This window comes from Nymphaea colorata, chromosome 2 (genome assembly GCF_008831285.2).
Source record: "Nymphaea colorata isolate Beijing-Zhang1983 chromosome 2, ASM883128v2, whole genome shotgun sequence".
Classification (NCBI taxonomy): domain Eukaryota; kingdom Viridiplantae; phylum Streptophyta; class Magnoliopsida; order Nymphaeales; family Nymphaeaceae; genus Nymphaea; species Nymphaea colorata.
Window position 1 is genome coordinate 30,334,501 of NC_045139.1, and position 18,792 is coordinate 30,353,292.

At 38.9% G+C, this 18,792-nt stretch overlaps 2 protein-coding genes and 1 non-coding gene across 4 annotated transcripts; 1 reads left to right on the forward strand and 2 right to left on the reverse strand.

Moving 5' to 3' along the window:
- Positions 1-160, reverse strand: LOC116249404 (U1 spliceosomal RNA). The gene has a single exon (XR_004171172.2). It is a non-coding gene; the product is annotated as a U1 spliceosomal RNA (small nuclear RNA).
- Positions 161-1,931: 1,771 nt separating this feature from the next.
- LOC116247076 (uncharacterized) lies at positions 1,932-4,297 on the reverse strand. The gene has a single exon (XM_031619029.2). It carries the CDS (start codon positions 3,820-3,822, stop codon positions 3,166-3,168), a length of 657 nt encoding a protein of 218 aa, XP_031474889.1. The 5' UTR covers positions 3,823-4,297; the 3' UTR covers positions 1,932-3,165.
- Positions 4,298-15,328: 11,031 nt separating this feature from the next.
- LOC116246842 (dof zinc finger protein DOF4.6) lies at positions 15,329-17,453 on the forward strand. 2 transcript variants are annotated; one of them, XM_031618732.2, is made up of 3 exons: positions 15,329-15,538; positions 16,140-16,551; positions 16,645-17,453. In XM_031618732.2, exons 1-3 carry the CDS (start codon positions 15,512-15,514, stop codon positions 16,944-16,946), a joined length of 741 nt encoding a protein of 246 aa, XP_031474592.1. In that variant the 5' UTR covers positions 15,329-15,511; the 3' UTR covers positions 16,947-17,453. The 2 variants fall into 2 exon arrangements, with proteins under 2 accessions (XP_031474592.1, XP_031474591.1); XM_031618731.1 differs by having other exon boundaries at positions 15,332-15,538; positions 16,140-17,453.
- Positions 17,454-18,792: the final 1,339 nt, after the last annotated feature.

The window sequence follows — 18,792 nt, forward strand, 5'->3', positions numbered from 1 at the left end:
TGGGGGCCGCGCGAACGCGTTCCCCCGCTGAAACAAATTATGACGTCCATTCTCCCACTTGGGGAGATGGTAGAACAACTCTCCTCCCAAGTGCAATGGAGGCAGTTGCTCTAGGCCATCGGCCTTATTGGTCACCGATCGACCCCGTCCAGGTAAGTATGATTACAACGGAGACCCCTGAAGCCCCTTTATAGCCCTCTTTCGACCAGGCCGTTTTCCATTTCCTCGATACAGGACTATTTTTTTTTTCATTTCACTACAGAGAACGTTCCACAGGCAACCGCCTAAAGACGGCCGACCCTTGGGGCTTCTGTTGCTTCTTTAACTAATCCATTCGGATTTAATTTTGATTTTTTATCTTGCCTTCTCTTCAGCAGAAGTGAAATACAAGTCATTTCTTCAGGGTTCCGATTCAGTTTCAACCTCTATATATCGATGGATGATGCCTCCTCTCTCTCTCTCTCTCGTCTCGCTCCCCAGCTGCCCTTCAATGGCGGATTTCCTTGAGAAGGAAATCTGTTCTGAAGGAAGATAACAGTGCAAATGCTCAACGCATATGGGGAGGCCTTCGTCCTGATCACCTTGAGTATGGAACTGAAGCGACAGGAGGATAGATGAAGCATCTGCCATGTTGGTGTCGATCAAAGAATGCAATACAACAGGTGGACCGAATATTGCTCTGAATAGTGAAAAGAATTAATAAGGAACAGAGGTGCCACTGGTTCATCCATGGTTGTTTGGCTTCTGCATTGATGGATTTGTAAATACAGAAACACGCTTTACATGGGGACAAAGAGGATCAAACTGTGATTGCATTACATTGTAGAACTATGATTTTTTTTTTTTTTGTATTTTTTTTCCAAAAACTACTGAACAAGAGGATAAGTGTTCATAAATCTAAAAGAAATGCCTGGATCCAAATGGGTTTATCAATCTTCATTGGAGTCACCTTTTGGCCAATCCTTGAAATCTCTACAGTCTGCACCACAATTGATGTAATTACTTCATATACAAAATAAGATTTTCAACATCCAAATGGTTCTTGTTCTTGCACTTCATGATTTTCTTATGAGAATGAGGTTTCCGGCCAATGGTTGCTGAGACCTTGCAATCGGAGAAGATGAGAAACTCCATGTATTAAGCACGTTCCGTAGTGATACGACTATTCCTAGGTTGGCACATCTATATATAAAATAATGGCATCACCATATTTGCCTTATAAGGTCTCCCCATCTTTGAATCTAAGACTGGGAAATCGATACAGGGGTTGGACCAAAGGTAGGAAAGTCCACTAGATTCAACAATCGGTTGGGGAGCCTCTTTCAGTAAATACTTTTGTGAAAAACAGCTGAATGACAATGTAGGATTATAAGAACGGTTTATCAAATTTTCTCAAAAACATGGGGTGACTTTGATAAAATTTTCATGAAATGTTGAGACCCTTCTCAAACCCTCAACCCTCATTTTTCACCTCAATTTGTCGTTTCTCTCTGATCTCTCTCTCTCTCTCAGGCCGTGGACCTCCATGGCAGTTACGGCCCTCACCAGCGTCGGCCAAGCCACCGGGGGTTTCCAACGGCCGGCGGACCTCCACGGTAGAATTGCAGGGGGCCGCGCCACGGCGAGTTTCTCTCTCTAGTACCTTATTTCTCTTCCTTTTTCTTTTATCTAGGCTTTCATTTGTAGGGGTTTTAAGTCCGATCGGGAAATGCAGCAACCGTGGCGACTAGCGAGGCCACCGGCGGCACAGCGCAGGTCGAAAGTCCAGGTGCGTTTCTCCCTTTATTGTCATTATTATTATTGTTATTATATATATATAGATTCCCCCTTCTCTGTTTAAACGTTTGTTTAAGAATAAGGACCGAACTCTCTCTCTCTCTCTTCTCATCTGTTATTACTTTATTTTATTATTTTTCTATATGTTTCAGGTCGAAATGGCTCATCAAGAACAGTTTACATCGAACAACTGTATAAGAGCAAAAACGAATCAGCAGGACAAGGAAAAACCTTAGCAGGGCATCGATTCTCCATGGACATTTCCTTTTTTTTTTTCGGTTATGAGAATCACGAAAATTATGTACGCAAAGTAGCATTGATATGAAACCGTAGTACCATGCTCTCAACATGGAAATGCAAAGCACGAGTTGGTTAATGAAGAATCACTGCATGCATACATTGACATCATGGATGGATGTAACATCATGTATGTCATATAGAACTGGAGTCTATAAAACTACACATGCATGTAGGAACATTCATGTCACTTTCATTGAAGCACGCAAACATGGTTTTTTACTAAAAGGTATTAGCAGCATCGGTATATATAAAACACCAACATGTATACATACGTAATACTTTAGATTTTCAGTGAAGCATGCAAACGTGACTTTTTACAAACAAGTACAAGCAGCATAGGAGCATAGGTACATAGGAAACACCCACATACATAAATACATAGCATGGGAGCGTGATTCAGTTCACATATGCAGGGTATAGGTATCAGTTGGATCTATGTATCATAGTTTTTGTTAATCATTGATTTGATTTGAGAAATGGAAATATAGCATGCTAGTATTTTGAATTATGCGTATATACATGCAGCTGGGAAACCAGTAAAGGAATAGACAATGTTTATGTACCTAAGCTTGAAATCGGACGGACTCTCAACACCCGCACCATAACAAGAAGAAGACAGACAAACTATCACACATATGCAGCAGGGAACTTTAAAGAAGGTTTACAAGGTGGTTTTGCCACTATCTACGAATTCTCCACAATATAGGGTAGTGGTTAAAATGGAGGAAACTGTGACTGCCACCAAGAAAAAGTAAATAAGTTAATAAATAATAAGTGCCAATTTAAGATATCTTAAAAAAAATAAAACAAAAGAAGATGCAGGGACCAGGGGCTAGGGTCCTGTCATTATTCTTCTTCATTTCAATGTGCAAAAAAATACAGTTGGTATCATAAATTTCAACTGTAATAGAATGATCTATGAGGCTTTCATGCCATGGACATCTTCTTCTTTTGATTTATCTTGTTTTTCTCTTACAACGAATGAATTTGAGCTTTTGCCAATTTTTATAGCTTATGTTTACAAAAAGAAATACCCTGCATTCCCACGCATAAAAGAGGAAATGAGAAACAGGAAGAGAAGAGTCTCCATTAATTCGTTCTGCAGCTACGGCTGACCAAGACTCCATTAGGTGGGCTTGTGAGCTCAACCAAACACTGTCTAGTGACCCAGTACGTGATGTGGCTCAGCCCCAAACCTGCTCTGGTTTTGAAGTTTCCCCTGATCTCATACTGAATTCTGTTGTTCCTTACCTGCCGCTGAAGTTCCCACGAGAGCATCGGCGGCAGAGGGACCTGGCTCGACACCATCTGTATCGTCTGTAGCCTCGACTGCCCGCTCCTCTGCTCAAAAGGTTTGATCGCCCGGGCAGCGATCAGCGTGCCATGGAAGAGGAGCTCGATGTTCAAGTACTCGAAACCCACGTTGATTCTCTGATTTGGGTTCGTGAAATTAGCGAGGATGAAGAGCTCCCCGTTGAGCAAGCTCGGCGAGTCGATGTAGATGCTGTTGAGGCTCGCGTTTGCGATGTCGAAAGAAGGGTGTTTTGGCTTCACGGCGAGGAAGACGATAAGGGTGATGACGCCGGCGAGTATGAGGAGGAGGCTGAAGATAGAGCAGAAAATGGCGAAGCACCAGACGAGAGCGTTCGTCCGCCGCGGAGGCCGCAGCAGCCCTTCCTGCTTGTAGTCGCCTTGACCGACTTGTTGCCGGCGGGTCGCCGGAGGAGGCGGGTTCTCCTGCTCCATGGTGGCAGCTGTCGTTGTTTGTCATCAGAAGGCCTAGTTTCATCATGCCTTGGCTCTAAAGAAAAGCAGTTTTAGAAGGAAGGGAACTCCATTAAGAAAAGAATGTGAGCCAAACATATCATGGAACTGCAATGGGAGGGAAAGTATAAAGGTAAAGGTTAAGCTTTTGACATGTATGGGCCAAAGGGGCGATGGCTTGAAGTCTCTGAAGATTGAAGTTCACACTGCAGCTAAACTAGTGAGAATAAAAAGTATTAGGCCGCCATGATTGGACGCCTTACTGCAACGGCTTGAGGATACGTGGTTGTTGTGGACGACATCTTTTGTCTAGATGTCCTTCTTCTTTTGTGTTAACAACTGACAGATAACAATTTGAGTCCAAGTTGCTACTGTTGTAGTATTTAACGTGGTTTTTGAACTTCAAGTGAGGGAAATTGTTGTACAAAATTAATAGAAACTGTCACCTTTTCCAGCGTATTTCTGCTTAATTTTTAATCAGAGTTAGGTGACAATGATAGGGTTTGTGCCCTTTTTGACAGTTCACCACATTAAAGTAAAGCACCTATTACAAAATTTGTGAATATGGGGCTTCATTTTTCTGGTATTATGTCAAAATGGTTGGTCCTCTAAATTAAGATGCACATCTAAAAATAGAATAGGAAAGCAATGGAGTGCCCCCAATGCAAGCTGTGATGTATGTCTAGCGATTTGATGACACCAACAAAATTCAATGCTGGTTTCACATCTGGCATTTGTTTAATATTAAGAAAGAGAAAAAGCAAAAAGCAGAGACTACTGCTGCCCACTGGTCTAGAGCTCAGACATATAGGCTAACTATGAGGGGCTTCTCGATGAAGCCTCATACAGCTCTTTCAATATTGTCTATATCACCATTGTGGCACAGTTTTGTCCTTCTGAAGCCTGTCAAGATGTTAGAACTTTAGAATAGAGATTCCAGTTTGCACTAATCTACCTTTTGCTGTTTGATATTTTTTAACAGACAGCAGCTTCTTTCAACTCCTACAGCCTGTACTTATTGCCCCGCAACTCAAGGAGGCGTGTGAACGGCTATGATACGAGATCAAAGGTTATTTGAAATCTTAGGATTTAAGATCATAAGATATCATATCCATAGTTTCAAAAAAGATTGCAGATCTCCTGTTTGAAATTAAGATGCATGAATACATTCCTTCATGGCATCTTTAATGTATGGCTGTTCTCTTGACTGGTATGTCTCAGCTTTCAATCACACTCTAAAAGGGTGAGATAGTTTTTAGTGTAAATTTAAGATATTTGAGATTGAATGTCCCTGTTTAATTCATAAATCTGCTTTTGAGGTGAATATCTTCGAACGCTGACATTCTACAAGCTCATGAAAACATAAGAAGGTCAGAGATGAATTTAAATTAGTGTAACTTATACGTACATATTGCTCCCCAAAAAGGTCTAGGGCCAGGTTTCTTTGGACTTTGCCTGGAAAATAATGCACGAGAAGCAGTGCCAGTACCACTGCATGCAAAGGGCATATGTTTCAACATATGCTCTTAGATTACATGTTTCAAGAACACTATTTTCTTGTTTCAACAAATATTGTGTAATTATAATCGCATTATATTCTTTAAAACAAAAACGTTTTGGTGTTCTTCGAATACGTGTTTTAGGAATTTATGCTTCATGAACATTCTTGTTCTTGTTATGAAACATCCTCTGAGAACATCAGCCAACATAAGGCCTATCTTCGCCAAATCAGCCCATGTCAGCTCATACACCATCTATATCAGCCAATATAACTTGCAGAAGAACCGAACTGACAATAAAATTCTGCTATAATTCAAGATATGATAACGAATTTTAACTGTGCCAAATTTGATGTACCATATATATATATATATATATATATATATATATATATATATATATATATATATATATATATATATATATATATATATATATATATAAATATATATATAGACACACACATATTCGCCTCCATTAAATTTTAAAAAAATTATATCTAAATTTTAAAAATATAATTTTTATTTAGACAAATTTTGAAGCTATAATTACTCATAAAAACCTTTTGACTCGGGATTTAGCCGTAACAGTTGTTGGGGACCATGATGGACTACCATGGATGCATTGCATGCAGAAGCATCACATGCGGTTCCAACCTAAAACGCCATGCCTCTCGTGCAATGATGGTGACCATGATGATGACAACGGGGACGGCATGGTCCACCCATGCGGTGGGTCCGCCAGCGGCGGTAGGCGACGAAAAAGGAGTCGCTGACGTGGACCGCACCGCGGGCGTTGGGTGCGCAGCCGACGTGTGAGACGTCGCGACGCCTCATCCTTGACGCCGACGTGTGCGGACCGGGCTCTCCGGTGGACCCCGCAACCAACAAGCTCGCCAATGGGAGCGCGCGGTCATCTCTCTCTCTCTCTCCCGCGATCCCTTGCTTCGCCGGGCGGGTTTTGCCTCTTTGTGGGGCCCACCGCGACAATAGCTTCCCCGTCTCTCTCAAGTGGGACCCGGAAAGGTCATATAATTGTCCACGTGTCAACAATGGACGGCCGTACCGCGTGGGCCCGGCGCACCACCGACCTTACTCTGGCGTTCGTTGTCTTCTTCTCCGCCGCCCTCCACGTGGATGCCAGCTCAGGGGCGGAGGTTCTTTGCCCAACCAGGAAGGACCAAAAGTTCTCGCTATTACCTAAAAGAGCCACAATGGAGTTGTTGATTTACCATAGACTCAAAAGTAGTTATAATCCTCATAAATCTAGTTCTCACTTATCTGCATAAAAGAAACTTACCTACTTTCAATCAAAACTTTGTCTTATTTTTAATCTAATTGAGAATGGTTCTTGAATCAAGGGGTTTATCTTTAGGTAGTTTTATTTGAGTTGAATTTATAATTGTTGGAACTTTGTAATTTTCAATTATAGACATTGGTAACCAACCCAAAGCAGGTTTGATTATAATTTAATTTGTGATGATCAACGGTGAGAAGTTCATATTTTTTAAACAATTTGTTGGGTAGTATTCCATGCAATTACCACAAAATATAAGATTCCAAAATCAATACTATAATTAAGCAATAATTATGTTCTAATATTTGATTCCCAATCAACAACTGGTAGATCTATTAAACACATACTTCACGATAAATTTATCAAATTCAAAGTTAAGACTTTTCATAAGGATATTGAATAGTTACATGTAAATGATTTGAGTGAGACAGGAAGTAAGAATGAGAAGCTCTTAACGAGGTAGCTCAATGCGTGATTGAGATGAATTGTCATTATAATCACAATAAAGGACGTTTGTATCTCATCTCAATTTCGTAGCTTTTAATTTGCAAAAAAATTGCAGAAAAAAGGCATCTTGTATACTCTTTCCTTATATATATATATATAGAGAGAGAGAGAGAGAGAGAGAAAGAGAGAGGGGGATAAGAACCGGTCCACTTAGCCTCCATAGGAGAACCCCTAATCCCAAGCTCAACAATCATCAATACCATTAAGATAGCACCCACCAAGATTTGATCTAAGGACGTAACTATAACACGCCACCCAACCCAAGCGGTTGCACCACTCATCACCCAGAGAGATCTATTAGGTAATCAACATAACTTATGACATCATTTAAACCCACGTTAGACTAAGTGGTATTTCAATGAAAACCAGATCCAGATATTACTGCACTTATGATGCGTTCTAGATACTTTATATCTTTTCAATTATGAGTGAGAAACTAAGGAAAAGTTGATCACATTTGGGCAACAAGATCCTTATTAATATTTCAATATTTTGTCTTGAAACATGGCTGTTCATTATACGTTGCACGAGTTTACATGAATCATAAATTGTTTGCAGCAGTCAAACTTCTTATGACATGAGAGGCAAATAATGCAAATCAACCAATTAAGTTAGTGAATAAATAATAGTATAGCGATGTCAAACATTTACCACGTAAAATCGATGTAAAGATGAATGTATTATTTTTTCTATGATGAAGGCTTTCAATAAGTAAACATGAGAACTATGTCAAGTGATTACAAACATTTACTCATTTAGTTGACAGTTCACAATGTAAAAAGCCAATTTTTTAAATTCAAAATATAGTCAGCCTTCATTTTTGGGACAAATTAATTTGCCATTTGGCACTTTAAAACAAGTTAACTGATTGGATGATTCATAATCAGCTTCATAGATAATATTTCAAAAAAGCCATACTTTTAGCATTTTCATAAAACACTTTGAAAGAAAAATGAGAAGCAGGGAAGCTTTCTCCTTAGTAAACTCAAATGGATCTAAGAGAAATCAAAGACGAAATTGCAGGCTCCCAAGCTCCAAAATACATACAAAACATAAGGATCGCTATTGAAGATAGTGCTACCCTGAAGAATGTAACGTAGTTGGTCGGGCTGCTGGATTGGTAAAAACCCCGTCGTTAATTCAATGTTCATGAGTGTTACTTCTCCGAATGGTAGCAAATACAACTTTCAAGTTGAATAGACTTAGAGTAAAGCTTTGTAGACTTAAGAGTATCTCCCTCAACATTGAGGCAATGTTATTGAGAAAAATTGCGAGTAAAACTTCGTAGACTTAGAATTCAATTTCTAAAGATTATTAAGTTGAAGTGTCCCGTCGTTCTTGTCGTAGCTGGAGAGGGTCCCTCCAAATGTATCTAGAAAGTCTATCTTTGAATAACGTCGAGGAGCACAAGGGCGGAGATGAGCCATGCACCACATTCCCTTTAGCTACAAATTAAAGGTGGGAAAGAAGTCAACAACGTGCTAAGCCACAGATGCTACATGATCCAGGACTAACCTGTCTCATTCATAAAACTTGACTATTAATGCGATACGTGCATTTCCATAGCATGAATCTAAATCTTTGGACAAGAAACTATAAAGCAATGGGCAAATCACTTGCATTAAAAAATAAGATGTGCCAGGATAAGTATCAACTTCATTGACTCCAACTAGGTAAGTTTCCTTGAAGATGTGATTACTGGCAGATATTAATGTCACAATATCAAAGAAAATTGAGATTAGTGAGGCTAAGCATAGACATGCCATAAACTGTTTGTATAAGACCCTATGAGGGCATTTGGATGACACTCTCCTCTAACCCAATTTCGTAAAAACTAGGTTTGATCAAAAATCAAGTTTTTTAATCGGTTTTAATTTTTTTTTTTAGATGACATATCCAAAACCTAGTTTTTGAATGACCTAAAAGAGACCAGGTTTTTCACTCCTCTTTACAAAAAAAAACTAGGTTTTGTTAAAACTGGGTTTCTTTAAACCCAGTTTTGATGGCACTCAAGCACTCAAAAAACCTGGTTTTAGAGGTTAATCGGGCTTTTAAAGTTTGTGAAAAATCTTTAAAAGCTTGTAAGAGGTTAATCTTTAAAAAACATTGGCGGTTCGTAGGGTACCGTGTTTCATTTACCATGGATTTAAGATCCGTAGTGACCTGAGATTACTAGGATCTCAGATTCATAGATTTAAAGTTAGACACATCCCTTAGTTTGATTTTAAATCCATGGCCTTTTTTCACGTAACGCAGATCTAAGATTCATGCTACTAAGATTAATTGTCAGTTTGTTTAAGTGAAGGATCTTATAATTTGAATACAGCCTTCAACTTAAGATCCAAAGCTATCAAGTGGTGATAGCCTTCCCCTCTTTACTAACTTGCTAATATATATTTTTTTTTACTTTTTAAAATTATTTTGTATCCCTGCATCGAGTCCAGTGTGATGTACGTGTGTTTGTTGTCACCTTACACACAGGAACAAACAACAAATTTTTCATGAATGTGGCTAAATTAAAATTTCTAAATTTTGATTAAGGCCGACATATCATTTTTCAAAATTTTTATAAAACAAGTGAAACTTTTTAAAATTTATATATATATATATATTTTTTTTTTAAAAAAAATTAAGGTGGGGCTAAGGCCCATGCGAGCCCTACCTTAGCTCCGCGCAACTAATGATTGATTGAAGAAAGGAGCGGATTATTTTGAATTTTACAGTTTTAGAGTGCACGCTTGAGACATCAGTTGCTGCAAACCTAATCACTCGATCGATGGCACCCACTCTTTTCTTTCTTCTTTATATTTGCCATTGACCATCTCGTCTTTTTGGTTAGAGCATTAAATAAAACAAAATAATGGGGAGCAAGGTGCCAAATTCAATACGTATAGATCAAGTTATGCCGTTTGGCTTCATGCATTGATTGTTGGAAGTAGTTTTCTAAAATCAGTAGCCGCATGACGTCTCCTTGTCTTGGGCATCGTGTTCAAAGTTCTCGCTTATCGACATCATCAGTTTTTCTTCCTTCCTCTTCAATCTTCGTATCTGTTCATCTCTTATATATTTTCAACATAATTTTTTCCACTGCATATATAAATGTAAAGTTGTCTTTTAAAGTCAATTCTTTTATATTCAACCTTATCAAAAGCTCAATTTTAACCTGTTCATTTCATCTCTCACTGCCTTTGTCCATTTCATCTCTCTCTCTCTCTCTACTATATATATATATATATATATATATAATGAGAGAGAAAGCAATCAAAATATAAAAAGGATTAAAATAAAATGGAGAGATTTTGCTTGACAGTGGAGCAAGGATTTAATTGGGGGACATGAATCATCCTCTACTTGTGGGTGACGATCAGCTAGTGTTAGAAGGGATTTCTTGCCCTTTTCGAGGCATTTCGTGACCTCCTGCTTCTGCATTTTGATGTTTGATTTCACTGGTCTGTGCCAATCTTAGTTCTTATGTACTTTTTTGTGGATTAATTAGTTGGCATGAAAGGAATGGCTTCTTCTGTACGCCACTCTTGTTCACGTTTTTTAAGACTTGATTTATTTTTATTAATTGCGTGTTTTCTTCCATCACACTAGCTAAGTGGAAATTATAATATTTACATGCGAAGCATAGGGTGTGATTTTAAGTTTAGGCAACCGTAGTATCGAAAATTGCAGTTGAGTGCCAATCTTCAGAAAAAAAAACGGGTGACTTTCACCTCTATCAATGATATTCTTTAAGCAATCTTTTGTTAATATTCTTTAACATGTACTGTGGCACGCATTTTATAGCATTTGATAATTCTAACAACCAAAATGCAAAATCTTCATACTTTTAGACCGTTGAATGTAACTTTTCCAATAATTGTCCAATGAAAAAAACATTTTTATTTAATTGCTTATTCAAGATTGGTGGCTAGATACTGAGTTTCTTTCTGAAAGAAGACAATGAAGACCAAGATGATCCAGTTGAAATCCTTAATCACTCCTTAATTATTGCCATCCCCATCAAGAAGAAGCCAAATAGAAGGGAATTGTGCGGATTAATAATAAGACAAACTCCCCCATAAATGTCACTTTCTCCATGTACAAAATCAGCTATCAATTTTTCTTACATTTAAATTTTATTAAAGAAGTTTCATATGGAATTTGATTAAAACAGTTTATATATTTACATACATATTCAATTGGCGGTTGAGAGAAAAACACAGACAAAAATGTGATAGGACATTTTGATCATCTGATATTAGTTTACATCCTTTCTCGTTTTTCTTTCAACCCCTAATCTTGAAAAGATTAAGGTTTGAGATTATTTTTCGTCTGTCTAGCATTTATGTCTAGTATGTACCTACCTACCTACTTTTATATATATATATATATATATATATATATATATATATATATATATATATCTATATATATATATATATATATATATATATATATATATATATGTGTGTGTGTATTGTTGCGGTTTCAACCAAAAGTTTGAAAACTAACTTGTCGAGCGTATTTTTATATGGACAAACGTCCGCATGTTTAGGTTCAACTTTTCTTTGTCTCCTTTGTTTCTGCTCACATGCGTTGCTTATTTAAACCACTAACGGATTATGTTATGAGGATGCAATTGAACTCTTAACCTTATTTGACAGAAAGGACTTTGGAGTTTTCTGTTTAGCCTCTGCTCTGTTTGTAGATCTTCTCTATATCATAAGTTGTGAAGAGTGCTGGCAATGTCTACATATGCTGTCTTTATCCTTTTATTCCGACATGACATGAGATCCTGCGACTTCTTATTTAAATAAGAAATGCATGAAATTAAATACAAAGTTGAAAACGCTAGCCCTGGTTTGCAACATGAGGATATTGGTATACTGGCCGCCAAAATTAAGGATGTAGCTAATATGGGGTATGCAAATGCACCTTAATATAACTTAGGACGTGTTTGATTGCAAGTGCGGTCAGGTCAGGGACAGTACTGTGTTACTCAGCAATTTGGACCGTGCATTTCGACCAGCGAAAGTTGTTCATTTACTGATCATGAGAGTATATCAAATGGTTGGTGATCTGATTTCGACATATCTAATGAGCAGGACATTCTTTGTCACCAACATCTTTGTGCAGTAGATATTCTCAGGGGGGGTTGACTCAATGGATGAGATGGGGTTTGACAGGTAGCCTGACGGCATTTCGAACTTCCATGATATCAACCTTTTGTGTTGCAAAAGAGAGACATCAATATACAAGTTGAAACATATACACCTCAAGCACAAAAAACAGCCTAAATCATAAGGAAATATGAGGATGGGAGGAGACTTCAATCTTCACCTTATCCCCACCCCCAAACATCTTTATAGTAGATAGTATAATTAGTGTTTAAAAGATGCTAAAAAGTAAATGAGGATCTTTTTTGTGGGAGGCCCTTAACAATCCTATGAGATATTTTTATTACCTTATTGGATGTTACTTTTACATCTATGTATTTCCACCAAATACATTCTGTAACATGAGCAACGTTGTCTCATGCATGTTCGAGGTGTAAAATCTCCAAGGCCATTCTCGCTGCCCTAACTTGTGTTGGCTTTTATAAGGAGCAAACACATTTGAAATTTGAACCAGAGACTGGCTGCCTACCCGCTGTTGATGGACGTTGTCCCATACGTACCACATGCTTCGGGACAAAACATTTTCTTTCTTTTAGAACATGTCAAGCAAACCCCACCCCTCTCAAGCTCACAAGAGTAGTTCTTTAGGGGTACGTGAAAAGGTACCCACAAAGGAACTGTACAGGGTGTTCCTCCTCCACACGCCCTCTAAGATATAAGCGCTGGGTTAGGTAGGGCAGAGGTTCACCTAACTAGTGGTTGCTTGACTAGAAATCCCGAAAAGTTTTCCCCCTCTCTCTCTTTTCTACATTCACATTGATGTTGCTGTTCTGCTTTAGACCAATCACCTGTGTTTGCCAACGGGTTTAATGTTCATAGTCTTGGATATCAGTTGACAATTTAATCCAGTAATACGATTTAAGTAGAGTTTATTAGGAAGCAGGTTTTGAATCATGTGGTCTTGATCTATTAGACCAACCAAAACTACATTGCGAGTGCTTGTAATCATGATCATCTATCATAAAGATAGACTGTCAAGATCGCAAATCATCTTACTAATGTATAAGATCTAGCCAACTGCAATTTCATAAGTATATATCAGAAATCAAAATCAGAAATATGAAATATTGCATGTGTATGTATCCTAGTAGTAATAAGTCGGTTGAGCTAACCCTAACATCCTCACAAGAATATTGGTGTTCGTGGAAGCTTATACACGATCGCTTTTTGAAGATGGCAAGCAGTGAACCTCACTTTCCATATTGAAATTAATCATGTCCAATCAATTATAGCAAAGTGCATAGTTTAATATATTTGTCAATGATATTTATTGCTTTTAGGAATTTTAATATTCCTCATTGTTCTTTGTGTACATGAAACCTACAGCTAGAAAAATCTTCAACCTTAAAGAAGTATTTAAGTAACTAATCTGAACTCGGAATTAGAAAAATTTTGTTTCATCATGTGATCGTGGCCAAAATAGCGGTTATACTAAGAAGTTGGTATCGAAAAAGCTTGTTCCTGATTATGAAATGGGTTCGGGTGAAGCTCGATCGGTCCATTTGCATATTCAAATGAATGATCAGCTCTGCCCAATACAATGTATGCATACTATTGAAGCATTACTAGAAGGCACCTAAAGTTTTGAAAATAATGAATCACCGCTCTCTTTTCAATGTTAACATACATGCATTCAATTTTTAAGAGAAATTCTCGAACAACTGTCCGTGACAAAAAAAAAATTGATATAAGATCATAAAAGCAACCTTCTTAAAAGGCAAAAGTATTTTTTTTTATCAGCCAAGAGAAGACTATTTGTTTATCAAAAGTATTTTTTGGTATAAGATCATAAAAGCACGTTACTTTTGCTAGTGTATATCAAAAACTGATACTTTGAACCAGAAGCCAGTCTTTGAAAATTTTTCTCAAAAGTATAGTGCCCATAATTTGTTATTGTCTCGAAAATTAAACGCCTTTTTTGTAATTTTTTAATATGATATTTATACATTACTATGTGCACTGGCTTTTTCGACTGTAAATATCATATGTTATACATAAACTTTATCACATCTGGCTTGATTCTACAAAGGGTATTCAAAAGAAAATATTTTTGAGAAACCAACCAAATTGGATATGGGTATTCAAATTGAAAATATTTCTCACTAAAGTTTGCTTTCCAACATTTGACAAATAAACTCGATATTTTTCTCGCTTAATTTCTTTCTCTTTGCAGACAAAGTTATTGTGACGACGAAAACTGTCGTAATAAACTACATTTGCCGTTCCTCATCTGCAGCGGTTGCCCATCGTGGCACTGGCGGCCACCAACCCTTTCGGTCCGACTAACTCCAAAGGTCAAGGTTTCGGGTGGCCGAATTCAAGCGGCCGGCGCTTGGCCGAACCAACGGAAAAAATGGCCCATCCATATATAGCAGGCGGTTTGCCGGTGGCAGTCACGTCAACATCAGCCCGCGAGCGGTGGAGCACAGCGGAGGAGGAGGAATGAAGGAAAAGGACGTCCGCATGGGCACATTACGGTGGGTCCCAACCTCTGGCTCCTTGTCGGGCAGCGCCTCCTCCTCCCCGTCCGGCTCGGCGCCACCCCTCCCCTTGGGCTCCTTCATAATAAGAGAGAGACGGAGAGTTTTAGTCAAAATCTGGTGGATAAAAGAGAGGAGGAAGAAGTTCTGTGCAAATTACGCGGTGATTCTTTCTCATTTAAAACCTTCGTTCCCACTGAAGTTTAAGAAACGAGTGCCCCATGCAGTTCTTGTTTTTGCCCTCACTCCCAACGATGGTCACCAGAAAAGGTCTAAGATTGGATCTTGTTGATCTGGTTCGTGTAAATTAAAATTTTCTGCTTCCATTGATCGCGGTTTAGTCCTGTAAGGATGAGCTGTGAAACTATTAACGATGTTGGTAATACTTTATATATATATATATATATATATATATATATATATAGAGAGAGAGAGAGAGAGAGAGAGAGAGAGAGAGAGAGAGAGAGAGAGATTAAAAAAAGAGTATATCATTCCTTTAATGAACATGTCTATCCCTGATAATGGACCGACCAAGACTTCATAACATCTCCACTCAAACCCACCCACTTGCTTCTCATAGAGACCCGCCCCTCCTTCCCTCATCTCTCAAACCCCAACTATTTCTTCTTTCCTCTCTTCTCAGCTCTCTCTCTTTCTCCTTCTCCTCGTCTTCTTTCTCTTCTTCGCCCGTTTCCCATCCTTCGCAGACGGCTTTTCTTGCTGATGATGGATATGGCGACTTGGCCACAGGTAATTATGCAGGCCTCTCGCTTTTCGAGGTTCTCCTCGCTTTTTCCTTCCTTGCTTTTTTCTGTTTCTTTTCTTTATCTTTTTCAGGTCTCGGCTTATAGGTTTATGGTACTGTTAATCGTCGCTTGTTCCGGCGATGAAATTTCGGGCGTCAATTCTCTCTCTCTCTCTCTCTCTCTCTCTCTCTCTCTCTGGTTCTTCGTTTTGTAATTCATTTATGCTTACAGATAATATCTGAACATCCACCATGCAGAGAGAGCGAGAGAGAATAGATGGTCATCACAGAAATGCTTAACATCTTTCTGTCTCTCAGTTCAACTTAAAAATTTCATGGTGGTCTCATATTTTTCTTGTGCATCCATGAGAGAAAGAGAGATGACCACACAGAAATACCTATCATCTTTCTGTCTCTCAGTTTAACCCAAAAATTTCATGTAGTTGGTCTCCTATTTTCCTGACCATCCATGAGAGAGAGAGAGAGAGGACCCTTATTTCCTATACCATGAATATGCTGGTGGAATTGATACTTTCAGTTCTTGATCCATGTTGGTGAATATTTTTACAAAGCTCCATGATAACTCCTTTCTCTTTCTGGAACCAGCAAATGGGATTAGGTGAGAAGTCAGTGGAGGAGATGGTGTCCTCCTCCTCCTGCTCATCCAAGCCAGTGGCCGAGAGGAAGGCGAGGCCGCAGACGGAGCAAGCCCTCCAGTGCCCAAGGTGCAACTCCACCAACACCAAATTCTGCTACTACAACAACTACAGCCGCTCTCAGCCGCGCTATTTCTGCAAGACCTGCAGAAGATACTGGACAGAAGGCGGGTCCTTGAGAAACGTGCCTGTTGGTGGCGGTTCCAGGAGGAACAAGAGATCAATTTCCAAGAAACTAGCTGATCTCACTGCCCCTACTTCTCTGGAGCCCTCCCCAAATCCAAACGGCCATGACGGGCAGGACCTCAATCTGGGATACCATACAATTGCACACGACTTCCAAGGACACCATCACCCTTCAGGTCTGCCCTCTTCTGACCTTGTTGATTATGAGAACCCACAATCTTCTCACCCCCTCCCAGCTTTGGACTTGATGAGGAATGGGCTTGCTGCAGGGGGCTTGAGCTCTTTCATGGCTACCCAAGATTCTTCTAGCCCTTATGGCAGCAGTAATAATACTCCTGCTCTAGGGTTGCTTGATTTCATGAACCCTGCTGCTGATTTCTTTAGTGGATATGCAAATTTGCAAGGCATTCAAGGGAGTGGCAGGTTGGGTTTCCCTTTGGGAGATCTAAGGCAGGTTTCCCATGTTGACTTGGTGGAGCAGAACAGGAGCCAAGTGGGGGCTTCTGGGTATTGGAATGGAGTTTTGGGGGGGAGTGCATCATGGGCACATGTCCCCAATTATGGACCTTGAAATGCACTACATACTAACTTTGCCATGATCATGCATGGTGATAGAGGTGATGATGATGATGGTGGTGGAGATGGGGGTTGGTGATGAATGTGGTTATGGATGGTGCATAGTGTTAACCATAAAATAGGAAGAAGAGTCATTTGCAGTATTCTTTTTTCTTTTTACTAACATTTGAAGCTTCTTTTAGGTTGGCTTCTTATGTTGGTTCTTTGGTACACAGTGGGTTTGGTTGTGTTAAGATCATGAGGTGAGGAAAAGGACTATAGAATGCGCCAGGTTCTTTTTTTCTTTTTCTTTTTTCCTTTTCTGGTTTCAGGGCGAGCGAGATTTAGCTCCTCCACAATGGAAGTCGTCAGAAGTGTCCTAACTCTCAGAAAGAAGAGAAAATCAGAGGAATGGAAAACTCTTAGTACATATTTGATGGTTCAGGAATAATATGAAGTTGTACCCACTATGTGAAAGTCTGCATTTGTTTGTTTGTTTGTGAAGATTTCATTGAAGAGAATATGATGCTCTCTCTCTCTCTCCCTCTCTCTCTCTTTCTCTCTCTCTCTCTCTCTTTCTAGACTCCCTCTCTCTAGACTACTAGAAGAACAGACTGAATGATTAACAATAGAGGCGTTGACATCGAGGTTTTAGATTCTCTGTGGTCACATGTTTCAAGTAAAAGGTTTCTTCAAGGACTAATGGGTGGCATCCCACTTTGCAAGAATATGCTTCATTTGCATGCTTTGATTCACCAAAGATTTGCTTAGGTTTTTTAGTACTTCTATTCAACACTTCACGAGAATACCAGAAGAGTGGTAGGGATCACCAGATGCCCCATCGCGAAGAATATTTCATTATATTTCTAAGGTTTAACGAGTCTCTTCTGTCTAATAGCAGCTGGATTTGTTTTACTTAGCTTTACTACAAAGTACTATTCTTTATTTTTCTACTTCAAAAGACCAGTTTTTTTCTTCATTAAGAAGAGCCCGAAAGAACTGACACAGTGGAGTATGACACAGTGCAGTACTGCAGCTGTTGGCCGGCAGTTACAGTTAAATTCCTACCAATCCATGTTACCTAGATTGGCTTGAATAGGCGATTTGATTTGGTGGCTGATTTCAAGAGTAGACTGCAGTTATTTTGAGTTATTTTTATACATTTTGCTCTTTTTACTACAAAAGAAGTTTTTTTTAACATAATTCTCTGGATTCAATTGAATCACAGAATCGGCAGCTTGATCAATTCAATCCCAAAACCAAATTTTACAAAGAAGCTGGTCTTTGCCAGAAGCACAGAAAATTGTTCAAGTTCGATTGCTTGAAAAGAATATATGATTTTTCATAAAAAGAAACTTTTAGCTTTACGTCATTATACCTAGGGGAACTAATATCATCTTAGTGAAACATAGTGCACAGCTTCTTTACTGAGTTTTTTTTTTTTTTGTGTTCTGCGTATTGCCCAACTTGGTGTCCTTCCTGTCAAAGCCACCAGAAACATGTTCGCTTTTGGTAGACCCACAAACATTCCCCTCGAGAAGGACGCTAAAGAGTCATGCATCTTCACATGCTCTTCTCTCTCTCTCTCTCTCTTCCTCTGTGATCATTTCTTGCCCGTGGGTGGCCCGAATAAACAAAAAGGGAATGACAGGTTATCACGTAAAGTAATTTTGGGCCTTGGCCACATGAATCTTGGTTTTATTAACCCCACATATATATGCATCTTTTGATTGTATGAGTCAACTTTTGTTCAAAACGAAGTCTCTTTTTATCCCTTCATGAGGACATGGCCAAGCAGTGCGGCCAATTGATTGTCAGAAGTGGAAAGGACTTCACGAGTTCAAAACACAGTGTGTTCATTT

Bases quoted from the DNA above. Each gene is read 5' to 3' on its own strand.
- LOC116247076 (XM_031619029.2), bottom strand. From the start codon at position 3,822: ATGGAGCAGGAGAACCCGCCTCCTCCGGCGACCCGCCGGCAACAAGTC.
- LOC116246842 (XM_031618731.1), top strand. From the start codon at position 15,512: ATGATGGATATGGCGACTTGGCCACAG. The intron at 15,539-16,139 runs GTAATTATGCAG...TTCTGGAACCAG, and splicing joins ATATGGCGACTTGGCCACAG to CAAATGGGATTAGGTGAGAA.